The sequence below is a fragment of the Epinephelus moara genome, chromosome 3, assembly GCF_006386435.1.
Source record: "Epinephelus moara isolate mb chromosome 3, YSFRI_EMoa_1.0, whole genome shotgun sequence".
NCBI classification, from domain to species: domain Eukaryota; kingdom Metazoa; phylum Chordata; class Actinopteri; order Perciformes; family Serranidae; genus Epinephelus; species Epinephelus moara.
The window spans coordinates 7,354,343-7,369,731 of record NC_065508.1 but is presented as its reverse complement, the minus strand read 5'-3'; the positions used below and the strand labels follow the sequence as shown (position 1 = coordinate 7,369,731).

Below are 15,389 nucleotides of genomic sequence, written 5' to 3'. Positions count from 1 at the left end.
ATTTCCAAGCTATACCAAGAAATCTAAATTTCTCCCTAAAGAACTTCAACCACTGAGGTAAGGTTGAAAATGCTTCAAATGACCCAAGGCCTAGTAGCTTATTTAAAACAACTGTATCACTATTAGACTATGAACCACACAGCTCCCACATGTGAGGTCACCACAACAAAGGCTAGGTCTCGGATTAATTTCTACTGTGAAATACCGGTTACTGATTGATTCTCATGCTGTAAGTGCACCCTTTTGTTTTGTAAGACCACAAACAGGAAGTGCCGCAAGCAACACAAATTGTCGCAACAGGCAATTGCTCACTGACTCACTCCCTGTCACTGTATCTACAGCAGCTGCTCCGGCTTTGAGGTAACTTTCTACAACAGACACCATAATATGGATGTCACCGAGCCTGTTTGCTTGCTCTCAAATGTCCTTCGTGTCAACACTTTGGGCTCGAAATGGGAAAAATGTCAATGCTTCTCACAGCGGAGAGGTGTGAAAACCACAAATGCAGCATTTCAACGTGCAGTTGAGAGCACAGATCTGGATGAGATGATTAATGAGCACATCAACACGAGCTTTTGTTGCAAAGCATTCGAGTGTTTGTGTGTGAGTGTATGTGCACTGCTGTGGCACACTGTGCTTTATGACCATACCAACACTGCATAACTAGAGGCCATGCCAACCTAAGGGTACCCTGAACAGGATTGTGGGTAGGAATCATGATGCATAGAGACGCTCTTTTGATAAAACTCACCATCACTTTGCTTGATTATCATTATTCTATTGCCGCACTCAGTCAAAGTTGCTGTTTTAAAAACTAAAATGCATTTGTCTTTTTTTCCTAACACTGCTATTACATGGGCAAGGTTTAAGGCAATACTACTTGCAGAAGCTTTGCAGTGGGTGTTATATTACAAGTATGGAAACGAATGCTGATATCACACAGGCCCCAGGCTGTAAAGAACAAGTTTTCAGTGTGTCACTGGTGGCAATAACAGTCTGAGGATTCCCCACTGTGCCCGCCCACATTATGTACCTCATTTTAGGAAGTCGATTGTGACTGAAATATTACTGGTTTGAATACCGCACAGAGAGTGGATGATGAGTAACTATTTCCTTAGCACCAAGGTGCCCTTGAACAAGGCATTTCCCCACTCAGTGGCCCACAGCAGATTGTGTAACCGTGTGCAATTCTATGGAAGTGATCGAGGATGTTCCCGCATGTGTAAATGCATGCTCAGGCAATTTTTACTGCGTCATTAAAAGGTTTATAAGGGAGAAAATGAAAGCTCATTATAGAACAGCCCACTGAATACCAGCAGAGTACTAAAGATGCTGTCATAGATGATGTTTAAAATGCACATGAAGCCTAAAATCATTCACAGTAAGTGGCAAAGTGAAGTTAGTGAAAGTGTGTGAGTGAAGATCACACAGAAAAGGAAGAAAGGGAACTGCAAAAACTTAAACTAGAACTACAGCCGCCGACACCAGTGAGAACCCATGCACACTATTTCTGCGTGCGTCATACACCTGCAGGCCTGGGTCAGATAGTTTGAGGTTCGAGGTAGGCGAGGTTGTCTTTTTTGACACTGCCAGTAGCCAAACAACGGACCAGAAAGTGTTTGAAGCAGTACATATCCCTTTGAGATCTACTCAGCGGCAGTTTGTGTTATTAATGTTCCCTGCCAGTTTCAAGTGAATCAGCATTTGTAAATAAAATTCACAGCTTGTTTATTGGTGTGGATGTCTTGGAGCAGGGCAGGGAACGGCATTTTCACAGTTAATTGGTGCCACTTGGGTGTGAATCCAAATGCTGCCACCTGCCCAAATGAACTAATTTTAGGGGGGACATGATGTTGTTTTACAGAACATGCCAAGCACGTCTGGTGGGAACCACCTCAAACAACAGTTTCTGCAGCTTCTATCTGACCCAGGTTATTTGCAGACGTGCCGTGATAGTGCATGCTTTGACTATTGGTACCACTTCTAGTGTAAGAATCACCACACAGGCATGCAGCCGCTGAGAGTCAAGGCCTGTACAAACAGTGCTACTGCAACTACAGCCTACACACACGCATGCAACTGGCACACATCACTCATGGCCAGTATTAAGCGCCAACCTGAAAAGAAAGATGCGCTCTTGATGAGGCGCAGAGGGCCCTGTTCAGAGAAGGCCCGTCGAGGGCTGCAGAGCTGAGAAAATCCTGCGCAGCACAAACAAAAACATGGAAAAGAAGAAAGGGAGGAAGAGGGAAGAGAGACAAAAAAACATGAACCGTGGTTAGTGAATGAGTTAAGGAGGAAAGCTGGCTGCCTCCTGTTGTCCGACCAACTCGTAGTAAACAACTGAGTTACAGGAGCTTTTTAGTCTGGAATGAAACAACGACCATCATCTGGTGGGTCAGTCAGTCAAAGAGACAAACAAGAAGGCTGGTTATCACTCACAGAAAACACAGCTAATCAAACTAATAAATCACTTTACATCTGTGATGTGTACAAGTTTTGTCTTTTCTGTGAGTATAACAGAAAATGCACAAAAGGATAGAATCTGCCAACAGTTCTGTTTTTAATATTTTTATTTCTACTGGGAGCCTGTCGTACCCTGAGCCTGACTCGTAGGGTGTTTGATTTCAGTTTTTCAGATACATCTTTTGCACAGAGCTTCACCAGAAGTAACAAGCACAGTCACTATGAGTTTCAGTGAAGCACCAGATGAGTCACAACAGAGATATACTGCTATGAATATGTGTTGGGATAAGAGTAGACTATGCAAATGTGCTGAAAAAAAAAACCCCAACAACTTGTGCTTGTGAGGCCAGTTTGAACGTTCTCCAACTGTTCACGAGGTTAGTGCAGGGGAGCAGTAAAGGGAGAGCTGTTGGCAGAGTCTATCCAGCCTGGTTTGTATTCAAACAGGAACATTAAAGAGTCAGAGAGCAAGAAATAAAATCAGCTGATTCCTCACAGTTCTACAGAGGCACTTCAACTGTGTAAACTAAACTTAACAAAATGCAAAATTGACACTGCAGTTAAACTATAAATAGTATAATTTTCTTGAAGGGAGTTAAAAGCACTAACAGTTAATGAGGCAACATAAGAGACTACATAAGACGTACGTGCCCTACATCTCGTTTCAAGAAGAAAGTAACTCCACCAAGTGTCATTTTACTCACTTTCTACCTATAACTGAACTGAAAAGAAACAGGACTGCTATCATTGGTGGCTAAAGATGGTTTGATGTGGCACTGGGTGTCTGTGGTTACCTATGTTCCCTAGAAGACTGTGGGGCCCAGTGTTCTGATCAGGCCTTAGGGTGTTGCTGTCCTGTCCAATGAACTCTAGGCTGTCCTGTAACCTGTGTAAGATCAGAAAACCAAGGACAAAAGTTAGGAGGGTAATGACAACACTATTATAATTACAATATATAAATGCTGCATGCAAGTGTGAAAGACAGCAAAGATTTTTTTTAATATATTCAAAGTTGATGACAGTTAGGGCACAAAGTCTGTAATAACCTACTGAGACAGACTGTGTTCAACTAGATGAAGAGAGACAGAAAGACAAACTGACAGAGTCCCTTGTTGACATCAACAGGGAATACAGACAGTAACTAAGGCAGATGGAGAGGGGGAGAAAGATGAGCTGAGGGTGTATCTGCATGTGCCGGCTAATGGCAGAAGCTGCTCCAGGAATCAGAGCGAGAAGGGCGTGTTGATAAGCATGTGTGCGCTTACGTGTTGAGGCTGCCGTACACACTGCCTCCCGTCCTGGCTGTGAAGACTTTACTCAGCATCAGCTGAGGCGGTGATCTGATACATACGACAGCACAGGGACACAGATCATCATTATGTATGCTCGGTTCATGTGCACGTTTGTGCTTCTCTCACAGCTGACCTCATTTGTCCCTTCTTCTACCACACACACATTTGAATCCAGTCCTAAAAGTCATGTGAAATGTTTCTGCTTTCTCTACGGCCAAAGCTACAATGCTTAAAAGACACTGATGCATGACATTTCTCATTACCTGATCTGGTGGATTTTTAGCGTGGAACCTTTGTAGCTCATAGCAACAGAGCCAAACATCATTTCCCCGAGCATTACCACATCAGACGAACACCTCGAACCCTGGTGAGGACAGGAGAGGAGGAGCACATGTTTTTGTTACCCTTAAAGAGAAATGAACTACACAGTGAACTGAGGATTTTCTTGTCTATGCATGCAAGTGAAAGGTAAGTGTTACCTGGAAGCGGAGGCCCTGCTCCTTTGTTTCCTTGGTTTCTGAGGTGCAGGAGGACGAGCTGTCAAGGGAGCTGCTGCTGCCTCCGGTAGGACGGAGCTGGCAGCATTTCCCAAACATCTTCACCTGGCCCTCCGTGCTCTAAGGGGTTAATAATAAAGTATTATGGGCCAAGTACCATGAACACAGGCTCATTTAACTCATCGTAAAAACACAATACATTTAAATCATTCATTCATGTAGAGTTCAGCTTACATAGTTTGACTTAATGATGAAAAACACCAGTATTTACTGCTTTGTTTGCAGCTACTAAGGATGTAAACAAACTTGAACAGCCTCTGAAAGCATAAATAACTGGTAGAGTACAAAGTATATCAGCCATTTCCATCGTTTCATCAGCCGAGATGAGTTTTTCCTTTTCCCTTCATATATACAGAAGCCTACAAAAATGCCCTCCTTTTGCCTTAAAGAATTCAGCAACAATAGTTTAACTTTTAGAGTTGCTTTTTGTTTTTTTGTTTACTTATTCCCAGTGAATAGTTAGGGACTAAACAACAAAACAAAAGGAATATGCAAAAAAGAATATGCAAAAAGAGCTGGAACCTTGAGCTATCTTGTGCACATGAAGTCACAAGACAGATGCAGACAGTGTTTTTAAGTTCTTAAAAGGCTTGTGCCCTTTAATGTGGGAACAGCCCATGTACATGGGGACAGATAACAAAGTCATGAGGTTTTATTGCAGGAGGATTTCAGTTCTGGAGGCCTCTGCTAACATAAACATAATGGTAGAAACCGACTGAGAGCTGACTACAGCTATAAAAAGTCACATTTTCTGTCTAATTTCACCCCAATGTCCCTAAAATATAAAGTCACTGGCCCTTATCAGGTAAAAATAAATGAAATTGAATTTCAGGTCACAAAACCATAGAAACCTGATCCGGAGGCACTTGTGTAAACAGCAAACTAAAAGCAATGTGAGCTCAATCAGCCTGTGTCATGTGCCTTCTTAACTTGGCAGCCTATTCAAGAGGAATGCATTTGAGAGGGCGGGGAGCAGAGGGGGAGGGTGTGTGTGTGTGTGTGTGTGTGTGTGTGTGTGTTTTAGCTAGGCTCTGGTAATGGCTCACTTGAAACCACTGTCGCTGCCAATGTAAGAGAGGAAGAGAAAGGAGGGGAAAAACGAGAGGGGAGACCAAAAAGAAACAGGGGGAGATGAGGGGAGAAGGAAAACAGGCAGAAGAAAGAAAGATTACTGCTTCTCCTTCATTCTGCTCTTTCACACTGTGCATTAGCAAACACTGTGGACGTGTATGCAATTTTCTGTGTAATTTTCTTGTTGATTTTTGTCGCAAACACACACACACACTCATGCTAATGAAGCCACGGAGATTCTGGGCGAGCGTGTGTTTCAGTGTGTACGTGGGTGTGGGTGGGTGTGTGTGTGTGTGTGTGTGTGTGTCCGCTGCAGTGCAGTGTGAGGTGTGTACACAGAGGCCAGCAGCATGTGACTGCCAGTCATATGACTCTTTCGGGAACTCGTGAGCGAGCAGCACTGCAATCATTCCCTCCCTCCCTCCCTCCCTCCCTCCACCACTCCAGTTTCATCCCTCTCTAATTCCTGCAGCTTTCTTTCTCTCTTTTAACACATCCACTTCTTTCCTACACCAAATTCTACTTCTTTTCTAGCTCCCTCTTTTCTTATATTTTACCATTTCCCAACCAACTCCCCCCTTTTCTTTATTCTTCAGTCTCACACGTCCCATGCATGCTCCATCCATCCCTTCTTTCTCTATTCCTCATTCTCTCTGACCCTGTGTGCTTTGCTTGTTCCTGCTGTTGATCTCTCTAAAATAAATTCCTCTGAGTTGACAAAAAACAACAACAAAAAGACAAAAAAAAACAGCCATCATGTGATGGAAGTCACACTGTAGCTGGCAAAGCCCTAACGATGCAGAATGCACCAAAAATATTGACATCGCACCAGGCACACACACACTTTGCACGGACTCCTCTTACTGCAGTTCTCTATGCATTATCTTATCTTAAAACAAAGACACACACACGCACTGCATAACTCTTCTTATTGCGGTTCTCTATCTAGCACCAGGCCTATCCAAATGTAGTGCTTCAGTGAATCCATGTGTATTACGAAAGTTGACCAAACAGACAATCCAATTGTCAAAGTCAGGGTGTCATAACACAGCAGGAGTGTGTATCTGTGTGCGTCTGTGTGATGGCAAGGTTATGGACGTGTTAATGAGGCAGATGGACAGGCAGACAAGAGAAGGTGAGGCATGACAGGGAGAAATCTGGTGAGGGGAAAAAAAGAGACAGGCCAAGGAGGAAGCAAAATGGCAGGTCAAACACATAGGTGAGACGGAGGTGGAGGTGGAAAATGAATCATGGGAGACAAAGACAGACAGGAGGGACGGGGAGGTGTCGAGTGACAAGTTTGAGAAATTGTGAGACACCACGAAGACAGGTAGAGTACGGCAGGGAGAAAAAGGAACAAAAACAAAGACGGGCTGAGGTAGAGGGCGGTCCGGACAGGTAAAAGGAGATTCAGGAGGAGAGGAAGATAAAGCATGCATTTTCAAAATGGAGATGGGGAGAGAGATTTAAGAATGAAAGAGGATTAGAAATGGGTGGATAGAGACACAGGGGACAGAAAGGGCAGGCAGGTAAAGATAAATAAAAAGGTAAAGATTGATTTATAAAAGCTCACAGAGATAAGAAGGAAAGATGCAGAGGACAGTAATCAGAATCAAGAGACAGAAAGACAGAGAGGGGATACACAGCTGATTTAGAGAGGGAAGATGCAGAGTGGGAGGAAAATTTAATGAGGGTGAGACCAGAGCGGAGACAGATGAAGACAGATAGAGACACAGAGAAAGACAGACAGCGAGTGACACGGCTGTCATGTGAGGATGAAAGAATGCTGCTTACACATGGGCTGTCAGCTGAGGCTATTATTATTGGAGATAAGAGCTCCAGAACAAACCGGTCAGGGTCAGACACAAACACACAGCAGCGTTATGACAAATATTAGGCATGGTATTCAAAATTAAAAAGGAAAAAAAAAAAAAAAAAAAAGTGGTGAGCGTGTGTCACCGTTTGTTGAGGAAAAAGCAGGTGCACTATGGGAGACACCATATACCCAGAGCTGGTTGTCAAAAGACATAATTAATGTTTGAAAGCTATTGTGGCACACACCCTGATAAGGACTGCCATGTCGTAGTGAAACAGCTTTTATCATCACGTCTCACTGGCCGAGATGGGTGTGTTGACAATTATCCGTGGCTAACGCTCACGTACTCACTGACACACAAATAGATTACCTGTTTGACATAGTGTCAAGGTGATATTTGCCTTCGGGACAGCCTTGCCCTGGAAACTTTATCATAAGACTTTCTGGCATCCATTGAGTCAAAAGGAGACCAGCGCTTTTGTTTTACAAAGTGCGGAGATAATAAAACTTTAGATACTAACAAGCGCTCATTCAACTGGTAATTGTGACTAACGTAGTTTTGGTGAGACAGTTGATTTATATTTTTAATCCTACAAATGTATAGGTCATTTTAATATTAATAGCAAAAGGAATTCTGTTATTCACTACTGCCCTGTAAAAACACATAAACAGGATATGCACATTGTCCGACGGGACACATTCCCTGCCTTCCACTCTTGATCCGGTTGTCAAACGCTGCTTACTGTGAAGCAGTGCGGCGTCCTGCGGGATAAGCAGCATAAGGTGCAGCTTGTGGCTTCCAATCGTCATGAAACGGTCATGTGACGTCTCTTTCATGTCACGCCTCTGCTCTCTGTTTCTGTCTCTGTGTTTGTGCTTGTGTCCGTCTCTGCTCTTATCTCCGATCATCTGTTCTGACTGTAAGCTCTAAAGGTCAAAGTTTCTGCAGATTCAAAAATGCCAAATAAGATTTTAAAACCTTTTATTGAATCCAATAAAAAACGAAACAACAGCACCTGTGACTGAATAAAGCTCACACAGGTAAAGGGTGATATACTGGCAGAGAAAGAAAAAGCTAAAACAGGAAATTAGCTGGTAAAGGACGTGAAAGTTGACCATGTTTGGCAAAATTATTTTCACTTCTCATTTCAAAGAACAGCTACTCTCCTGCATCAGTTCACCCCTAACTTTACATCAAGACTTGTAAGAAACTGTTTCTTTTCATCACCATCTGCAAAACCAAGGGTGGGCCTCCCAGTTTCAACACACACACACACACAAAACAAACATGTGACTCACTGTGATCGGGGTTTCCTCCGTGCCCCTCTTTTTGGCGTTGGAGTCGAAGAGGACATTTCTGCCGCGCCTCTCACAGTCCTGGTACACTATCAGCCTGATCTGACTGGGCTCCAGCTGGGGGATTGGCCAGCTAGGTGGCAGGAAGAGCGGACACAGGAGAGAGGGATCCAAAGAGGGAGAAAGTAAAGATGGAGACAGTAAAGTGATGTAGAAATAGACAGATAGGGGGAAGGGAGGTGAGAGGGAGGAGAGAAAATAATGCAATTAGTACAAATTAACTGACAAGGCGGCGGAGATCAGTGAAATGAAAAGGAGCGAACGGGAAAAGTGAGGAAACATCTCGCATTTCCTTAAACATCTTTCACGCATTCTCTGAGTGAGAATACAGGAAATTTGCACATTAGAGACAATGAGGTCAAGCACCCGTAACGAAACACTTCCAAAACAATCTGGTGCAGCATGGTACTGAAAGAAGCTTTGGAGCAACAATATAGGATAACTTCTTCCACTGTAAACACCAATTCTGAGCATTAACCTTGAACATTATCAATTTGATAACCCAGTACATTTAAAATGTATGCAGCAGAACCAGATATGTATTTTTTAATCTATACATTCTTATTTCTTAATTCCCAAAAGACCCATACATTGAGTTTGATTTCTAAAATTGCGTTCCCCCTAAAGGCTGATCATGTTGTGTGGCTGTTTAAGCCATAGTTGAGCTCTGAGTAAGTATTTCTGCAAGGCATCTGCCAGATATTCATATGACCAGAAAACTGGCTATGCTTTGGGCAGGAGGGAAAAAAGTCGAAATGATGTACTAGCAAGCTCTAAATAAATCAGTGTGAGCCTTCATCCCTCCCAGTGGGCATGGCAGAGTCAACAGACTCCATACCATGGCTACCATTCATCCATCTCATACCTCAACCAGTGGGGAGCTGAAGCAACAAAGATATGCCAAGCCAACCTACCACCCACCCACCAATGCTTCAGATTTAGAGGGTACCCAGATAAAAAGCAGCCACTCACTCCCGACTCTCACTCGGCTGATTTTATCCGAGATATCCAGGGGATCCGGGGGATATTTGCCTGTGCTTGACACATTATGTTTGCAGCTCCTCACTACTCTACCTTTTCAGTTACACATGTGACAGTCACCCAGTATAACCAGTCTGCAGCTCCAACACATGAGTTGAGGCATGATTCATACTTTACTCAAGAAAATGAGCTTTACTCTATGTGCAGTTGTGGAAGGGAAAACCACTGTATCCTCCAGTGTCCCTCCTGAGGCTGTTCTCAACTAACTTAATGTTATGCAATCGACAAATAGCCGCAGGATATCATTAACCAAATGATAAGTTCATTGAAATTCAAATATCTGTCAAACTGTATTAGATGTTTCTTTGCAGATGCAGATCTCTGAACAGACCTTCTTACGACGAGCAATGGGATAAAATAAGATTTAAAGCCATATTGGATACTGGGATTTTTAACTGTTGTAGACTTCGGCAGTGTAAGATTTCTTCTGGCAGGAAACACTGTCCAACAGTTAAGTAACAGTTAAGCGGTTTTTACTGGCAGCCCCTGCTCCACGGCTGTTGCTAGGTAACCTGCTTTTTCATTCAGCTCATCTTATTTATGTTGGTCATCTCAGCCAATATTGTGAAGAATGTTGATGCACATTTACACCTCACTGTGGCTACTACCAGGCCTTCACAGGGCTCTGGCACTCCCTCTGCTTTTGGGGAAAACTGGGTCCCTGGTTGATTTAGTAGGGGCTATAAAGATGACAGAGGTTTGGACCAACAGATAGACTGGCAAGGATTTCTGCCTGACCTGATGGATAGATGGGCCAGGCGCATGGACACAGAGCTGGACCTAAATATAGCCTTTTATTGGGGAGCGGGGGGGGGCGTCATTAAACACAAGTGTTTATAATAAATGGGTTGATAGGGAGCGGTGGAAAAGGAACAGTTAAGTCCATTTCACTTGTCAACAAAATAGCATGCATAAGCCCACATTCAAAAACAGCTTTTCAACTGGTGGTCAGTGAGCCTTGACAAGGCAGGGAATACCTTTGGTTTGCTGTATGCTCCTGTGTGTGTGTGTGTGTGTGTGTGTGTGTGTGTGTGTGTGTGTGTGTGTGTGTGTGTGTGTGTGTGTGTGAATGTGAGTGAGAGAGAGAGACAGAGAGAGAGAGAGTCCATGTGTACATTGCCATGCATGTGAGCTTCCATTTACCAAACACTGGTGTCAAAGTATGGCCAGCATTCTTGGAGGCAAAATGATTCAGCCTTGCGGGGAGTAGGAGGGAGGGAGTCATGTGCTACAGCCTGTGGCAGTGTTTAGTTGTCACACCAAAGTCATTGTCAGACAGGGCCTTAAGGGGCAATCATAAAAGAGCAACTTTTTGGGGGACTGATTGGAGCAACACTGCACAATGAGCTGCTTCACCATTTCTGCATGGAAACATCTCCAGCACTCAATCCTGTAGCTTAAGGATTGAGCCTGTTGCCTGCCAATATGCACCAAAACCACCATCTGAATTTAAATGAGGCTTTGTGGGCATTTAACAAAAGGAGCCACATTTCACTGCATGCCATTGCATACAATTGTCTTATATAGTTAAGACGACTTTCAGATTTAAAAAGTAGATAAAATATACTGAGTCAAACTTTGGTAACATTAGCTAACCTCGCTGGCAGTGTCAACACTTCCTGAGGTGGCTTAACAATAGAGGCGTATCATAGCTGTTACATTAAAATGTTAAACTATTATTGAAGTGGCTTTTGGTATTAAAAAAAAACCTGTTAGACGAAACAGGGGTTGCCTTGAGGTCAAGCCAATGCTGAAACTGCAGAATAATGCCACTTTCATTGTGTCTGCAGGATATCTAGCAGACAGACACCTGTCTCTGTCTCTGTCAGACACACATTCAGAATAATATTTACCACCTTGTGTCTTCCTGTTGCTGGTAACGCAGACTCCATCTGCATAGGAGGCTCCATTGGGCCCCTGTGGACCTAGCTCAAGTATTACTGACCTCTTAGGCATGTAACAAGTTCTTCTCACAAACCAAAAACATGCACCATTTGTTGACACTTGGGTTTATTTTCCAGGGTACACTGGTGGAGTCGCGCTACGCAGGTTCTTCATACATAATTGCAAGGTTATTGGTATGCTAGTCCCAGGTTGCTTGGAAGATTTTCTGACAATATGCTCAAGAAAAAAAACATTAACTTGCGAGAAACTTCCAACAGACTGTCATCTTATTCTACTTAAAGACTAATACAGTTATGTGTTGACTTGTCATTGATTAATCACTCAACATACATCGTCTAACCAGGGTTTGCTTGGTTTAAACGCAAGTAAGATACTACTCTTTTGTTTAGACCAACAGTTAATCGAAGTAAATGTTGGATCACACTGCAAAAACATCTTCCCCTCTGGTTCATATCTGAGGGAAGACCTAACCTCTTACCCAGTCTGAATGTTAAATGGGTGGCGTAATGCCTGCCTGGCCTACATAATGATCTCTAATTGCATTGTTTGAGGCTGGGTCGATATTCAGCTCACAGACTTGTGTGTAAGATTACACATCAGGCGGTCGTTTTAGTCTGTCACATGCCTCCTTGCAACTGGACTACTACCTTTCATGACTGGTTTATTTATAAATGTGACTTTGCTGTTGGTTTTCATGTGTTCAGCTTATGTGTATCTTTACGTGTTTCAGTTGACAGAAGACAGATAAATAAAATTCTTGCAGAAACAATCTCTGAAAGAGTTTTTGCAACTATCAATAACTGATTTAACCTTCTGAAAGTTGTTCTAATACAATTTTAAATTAACAAAAACTAAAGCTGCTCAAAAGTTGCATGATCTGATCAAATGTGGGTGCAACAATTCCAAAAATAAGACGAAGTGTTGTTGTTTTCAGATCAGCCCAGAGGAGATCTGCATAATTTGACACCAAGTTCACTGCTCCCTTTGTTTTAAACATAACAGAGAGAAAACACAGAGTGAGAGATGCACGGAAGAAGGAATAAACACAGGACAGAAAGCTAGAAAGACTGCAAAAAAAGAAGGAGCCCTTTCATCAGCAGCAGCAAACACATAGTGAAAAATGTTTCCTAAAGTAAAGAAGCGAAAAGAACAAAAGCTGGGGACAACTGAAGAAAATAAGACCGTTGAATGAGAAAATGCAGCTAAGGTTAATAGACAGAAAACCAGCTGAGTTTAGATATGAAGAGAAAAGGTCATACAAAAACAGAAACACAAAAACATCTGGCAGACAGAAAAGCATTTGAAAGAAAGACAAGGCAGAATGAGAGCAAAGGAGGAAGTATCCCATCAGTGAGCTTGTGACAGTCACAGCGCTGACAGAAGAGAGGGGAGTCATTCATAAAAGCAGCACATGACTTCATGACTGTTACATACTTGTACTGCTTTGACCTCGATTGTCTGAACCAAAAATGACTCAAAAATTCTCTCACATATAGGTTTTCATTTCCAAACAACCTGTTGATCTTAGAATTTTAAAAAAATCCCTGACGACAGTTTTATTTAGGTTACATTTCAAATGCCAAGACGACAACAAGCAGGGCCTTGGCATTTCTAAATGATTCACCTTCTTCCTGAACAAAAGTTTTCCAATCTGAGATCACAGAAATGTAAATCAGAAACGCTTTTAACTCCACCCTAATACCACAAAGCCACACAGTTTCTCTCTCCCACATCCACAAACAAAAAGATGAGCTTCATCACAAACGCTAAGCTTCATTACATAACACCGACCTCGAATGACAGAATCAATCTTTAAAACTACGGCAGGACTACCTCAAACTGCAAGTGCTGTCCACAGGTTGCCAACACTTAGGCAGAAGACCAAACCTAAAAGACACAACAACACAAACAAACCTCCTTTGACCAACACTACCATGCCCACTTGGATGCACGTAAGCCTGGTTAAATATTAGCGTCTCCTACCTGGGCATCATTGCAAGTCTGCCAGTCTTTCCCCGGCCCTCTCCCTCTCTCTCTATTCCTCTCTCCTCTCCTCTCCCAGCCAAAGCAGGGTCTAAGAATAGCGGTGAACTAAATTCACACAACAACATGAGACTGTCAGGTGATCGCAGGAGCACTGTGTGCTGGACAGTACAGAGGCAGCAACAGCAGCAAGCCCCGGACTGCTGACTGCCACAAAGCACTGTGATAAGAGAGTGACAGTGGGGGATGTGTTTGTGTGTTGTTTCTTAATCCCTCTCTTTTTGTTCCGCTCTCCCTTGTGTCCCCCCTCCGCTTCTTTCTATCATTCGGTCTTCCATAAATTTAAAACAAGAATACGTAAATGTACACTTCGTCCTCTTGACAAAGAAGTCTTAGAGGAAAGAGCAGGCAAACAAACAGCTTAAAGAAACCAGACTCTTTCAAGTGAAAGCTTGTTGATTCCTCTTTAATTCTTCCTTTACAAATACATGAATGGTGGTCAGTACTGTGAGAAATGGTTAGGTGTGTTACAAGTGGCAGCTTACTAAAGTCTGTAGCAAAGTAGGAAAGTGAGCAGCAAGTCACAGAACTGAAACTTTACACAGATCTGCCGAAAAACTCAATGGGTTATCATGCAATTGGGGATTTTGGGTTAGGTCTGAAGTTTGACGCCTCATCATTTCATTACTACAGGAACCTAAAAATGCATTACTCTTCCAGGAAGTTGAAAACGTTTTTTTTTTTTAAAAAGGGTAGCTTGGTCAGACCATCCCAAAGACGTGAGCTCAACATTCTGTTTCATTCTCTGTATTAGTCTGGACTCAATGCGGCCCCAAAAACATTCCAGAAATTAAAATCCAATCACAGCCAATGAGGGATCCAAACCATAGATGGCAAAGTAAGCAGCCAATCAGGGACTGCGTTGTAGCTGATGACATGAAATGCAGGCCGCAGCTTTCAGGACAGTAATGGTGGCTCCCCACAAGTACTAACTCTAACATTAGTAAACACAGCAATAAATGAAGCTATTGCAGAAATAGAGTCAATAACAACAAGTAAACAAGAACAAGTGCATGCTTTCGCGGGGTTTCTTGGGGGAAGACGTCGTCGCTGTTCTTCCGACTTGATTTGGCAAAAGCTTGATTTATCAACTGACTCCATTGGTGATGAAGAAAACGCTCCCCTGTGTTTTATTACGCTGATTGGCTGTCAAGACGAGTACTCTCTGCCAAGTGTTAGGGGCGGCACCAAGTCCAGAGTAATACAGAGAGTGAAACAGAATGTTGAGCTCACATCATCAGGATGGTCATGAATCATTTCAGATCAAAATAGTGTCACCAAAATGGGCCATTTTCACATATTATGCAGTGATACTAGCAAGACAGGCTGGCTGCAGGAGGCATACATTTGTGTCTCTGAGATATTTGAACATTCAATAATACAAATTTAACATGTCAAGTTGGGCTGTATCCAATTTGTTGTTATGTCAGTCAAATCAGATGTGTCTATTAATACAAAGTTACAGAGTTTGAAAGTTTGAACGAAGTTCGGCGGGACGTTCAGGGTGACAGTGATATTCACGAAATATAGTAAACAAGCTAAGTTAGCCTTCCGAGCTAATGCATGCTAACTATGCAAATAACACATTGGAACTGTGCAACAACATATTTTTGCTGACACTAAACATCAAACAAAAGCCAGAGACTGTATTGTATTAGATTTTTTTGTGAGCTGTTAATTCACTAATTCGAAGCAGAAGGCTGACGATAACACTATCTTAGAGCCTGACCAGGCAAAGCCTCTTCTGCTTCAGGCAGCTGCCTCCGTCTCACGCAGACTCAATCTGGGTATGGGTCTGCAGCTGGCTGTACCGGAGAGCAGCGTGAAAGTGAGAAGCACCCA

The 15,389-nt window shown here is 42.9% G+C and overlaps 1 protein-coding gene across 3 annotated transcripts in view; it reads right to left on the bottom strand.

Annotated features, from left to right (window-relative positions):
- The window catches only part of fnip1 (folliculin interacting protein 1), a 43,136-nt gene that overhangs the window by 19,218 nt on the left and 8,529 nt on the right, over nucleotides 1-15,389 (bottom strand). The window contains exons 1-7 of one of the 3 annotated variants that reach the window (XM_050041492.1): nucleotides 13,488-13,612; nucleotides 8,502-8,631; nucleotides 4,238-4,375; nucleotides 4,022-4,122; nucleotides 3,732-3,806; nucleotides 3,261-3,352; nucleotides 2,118-2,201 (exon numbers count right to left, since the gene is read on the bottom strand). In XM_050041492.1, coding sequence (XP_049897449.1) covers nucleotides 2,118-2,201; nucleotides 3,261-3,352; nucleotides 3,732-3,806; nucleotides 4,022-4,122; nucleotides 4,238-4,375; nucleotides 8,502-8,631; nucleotides 13,488-13,498 — 631 coding nt within the window. In that variant the 5' untranslated portion in view covers nucleotides 13,499-13,612. Of the gene's footprint in view, nucleotides 1-2,117; nucleotides 2,202-3,260; nucleotides 3,353-3,731; nucleotides 3,807-4,021; nucleotides 4,123-4,237; nucleotides 4,376-8,501; nucleotides 8,632-13,487; nucleotides 13,613-15,389 lie in introns of those variants that run through there. The other 2 variants (XM_050041491.1, XM_050041493.1) reach the window with 2 other exon arrangements.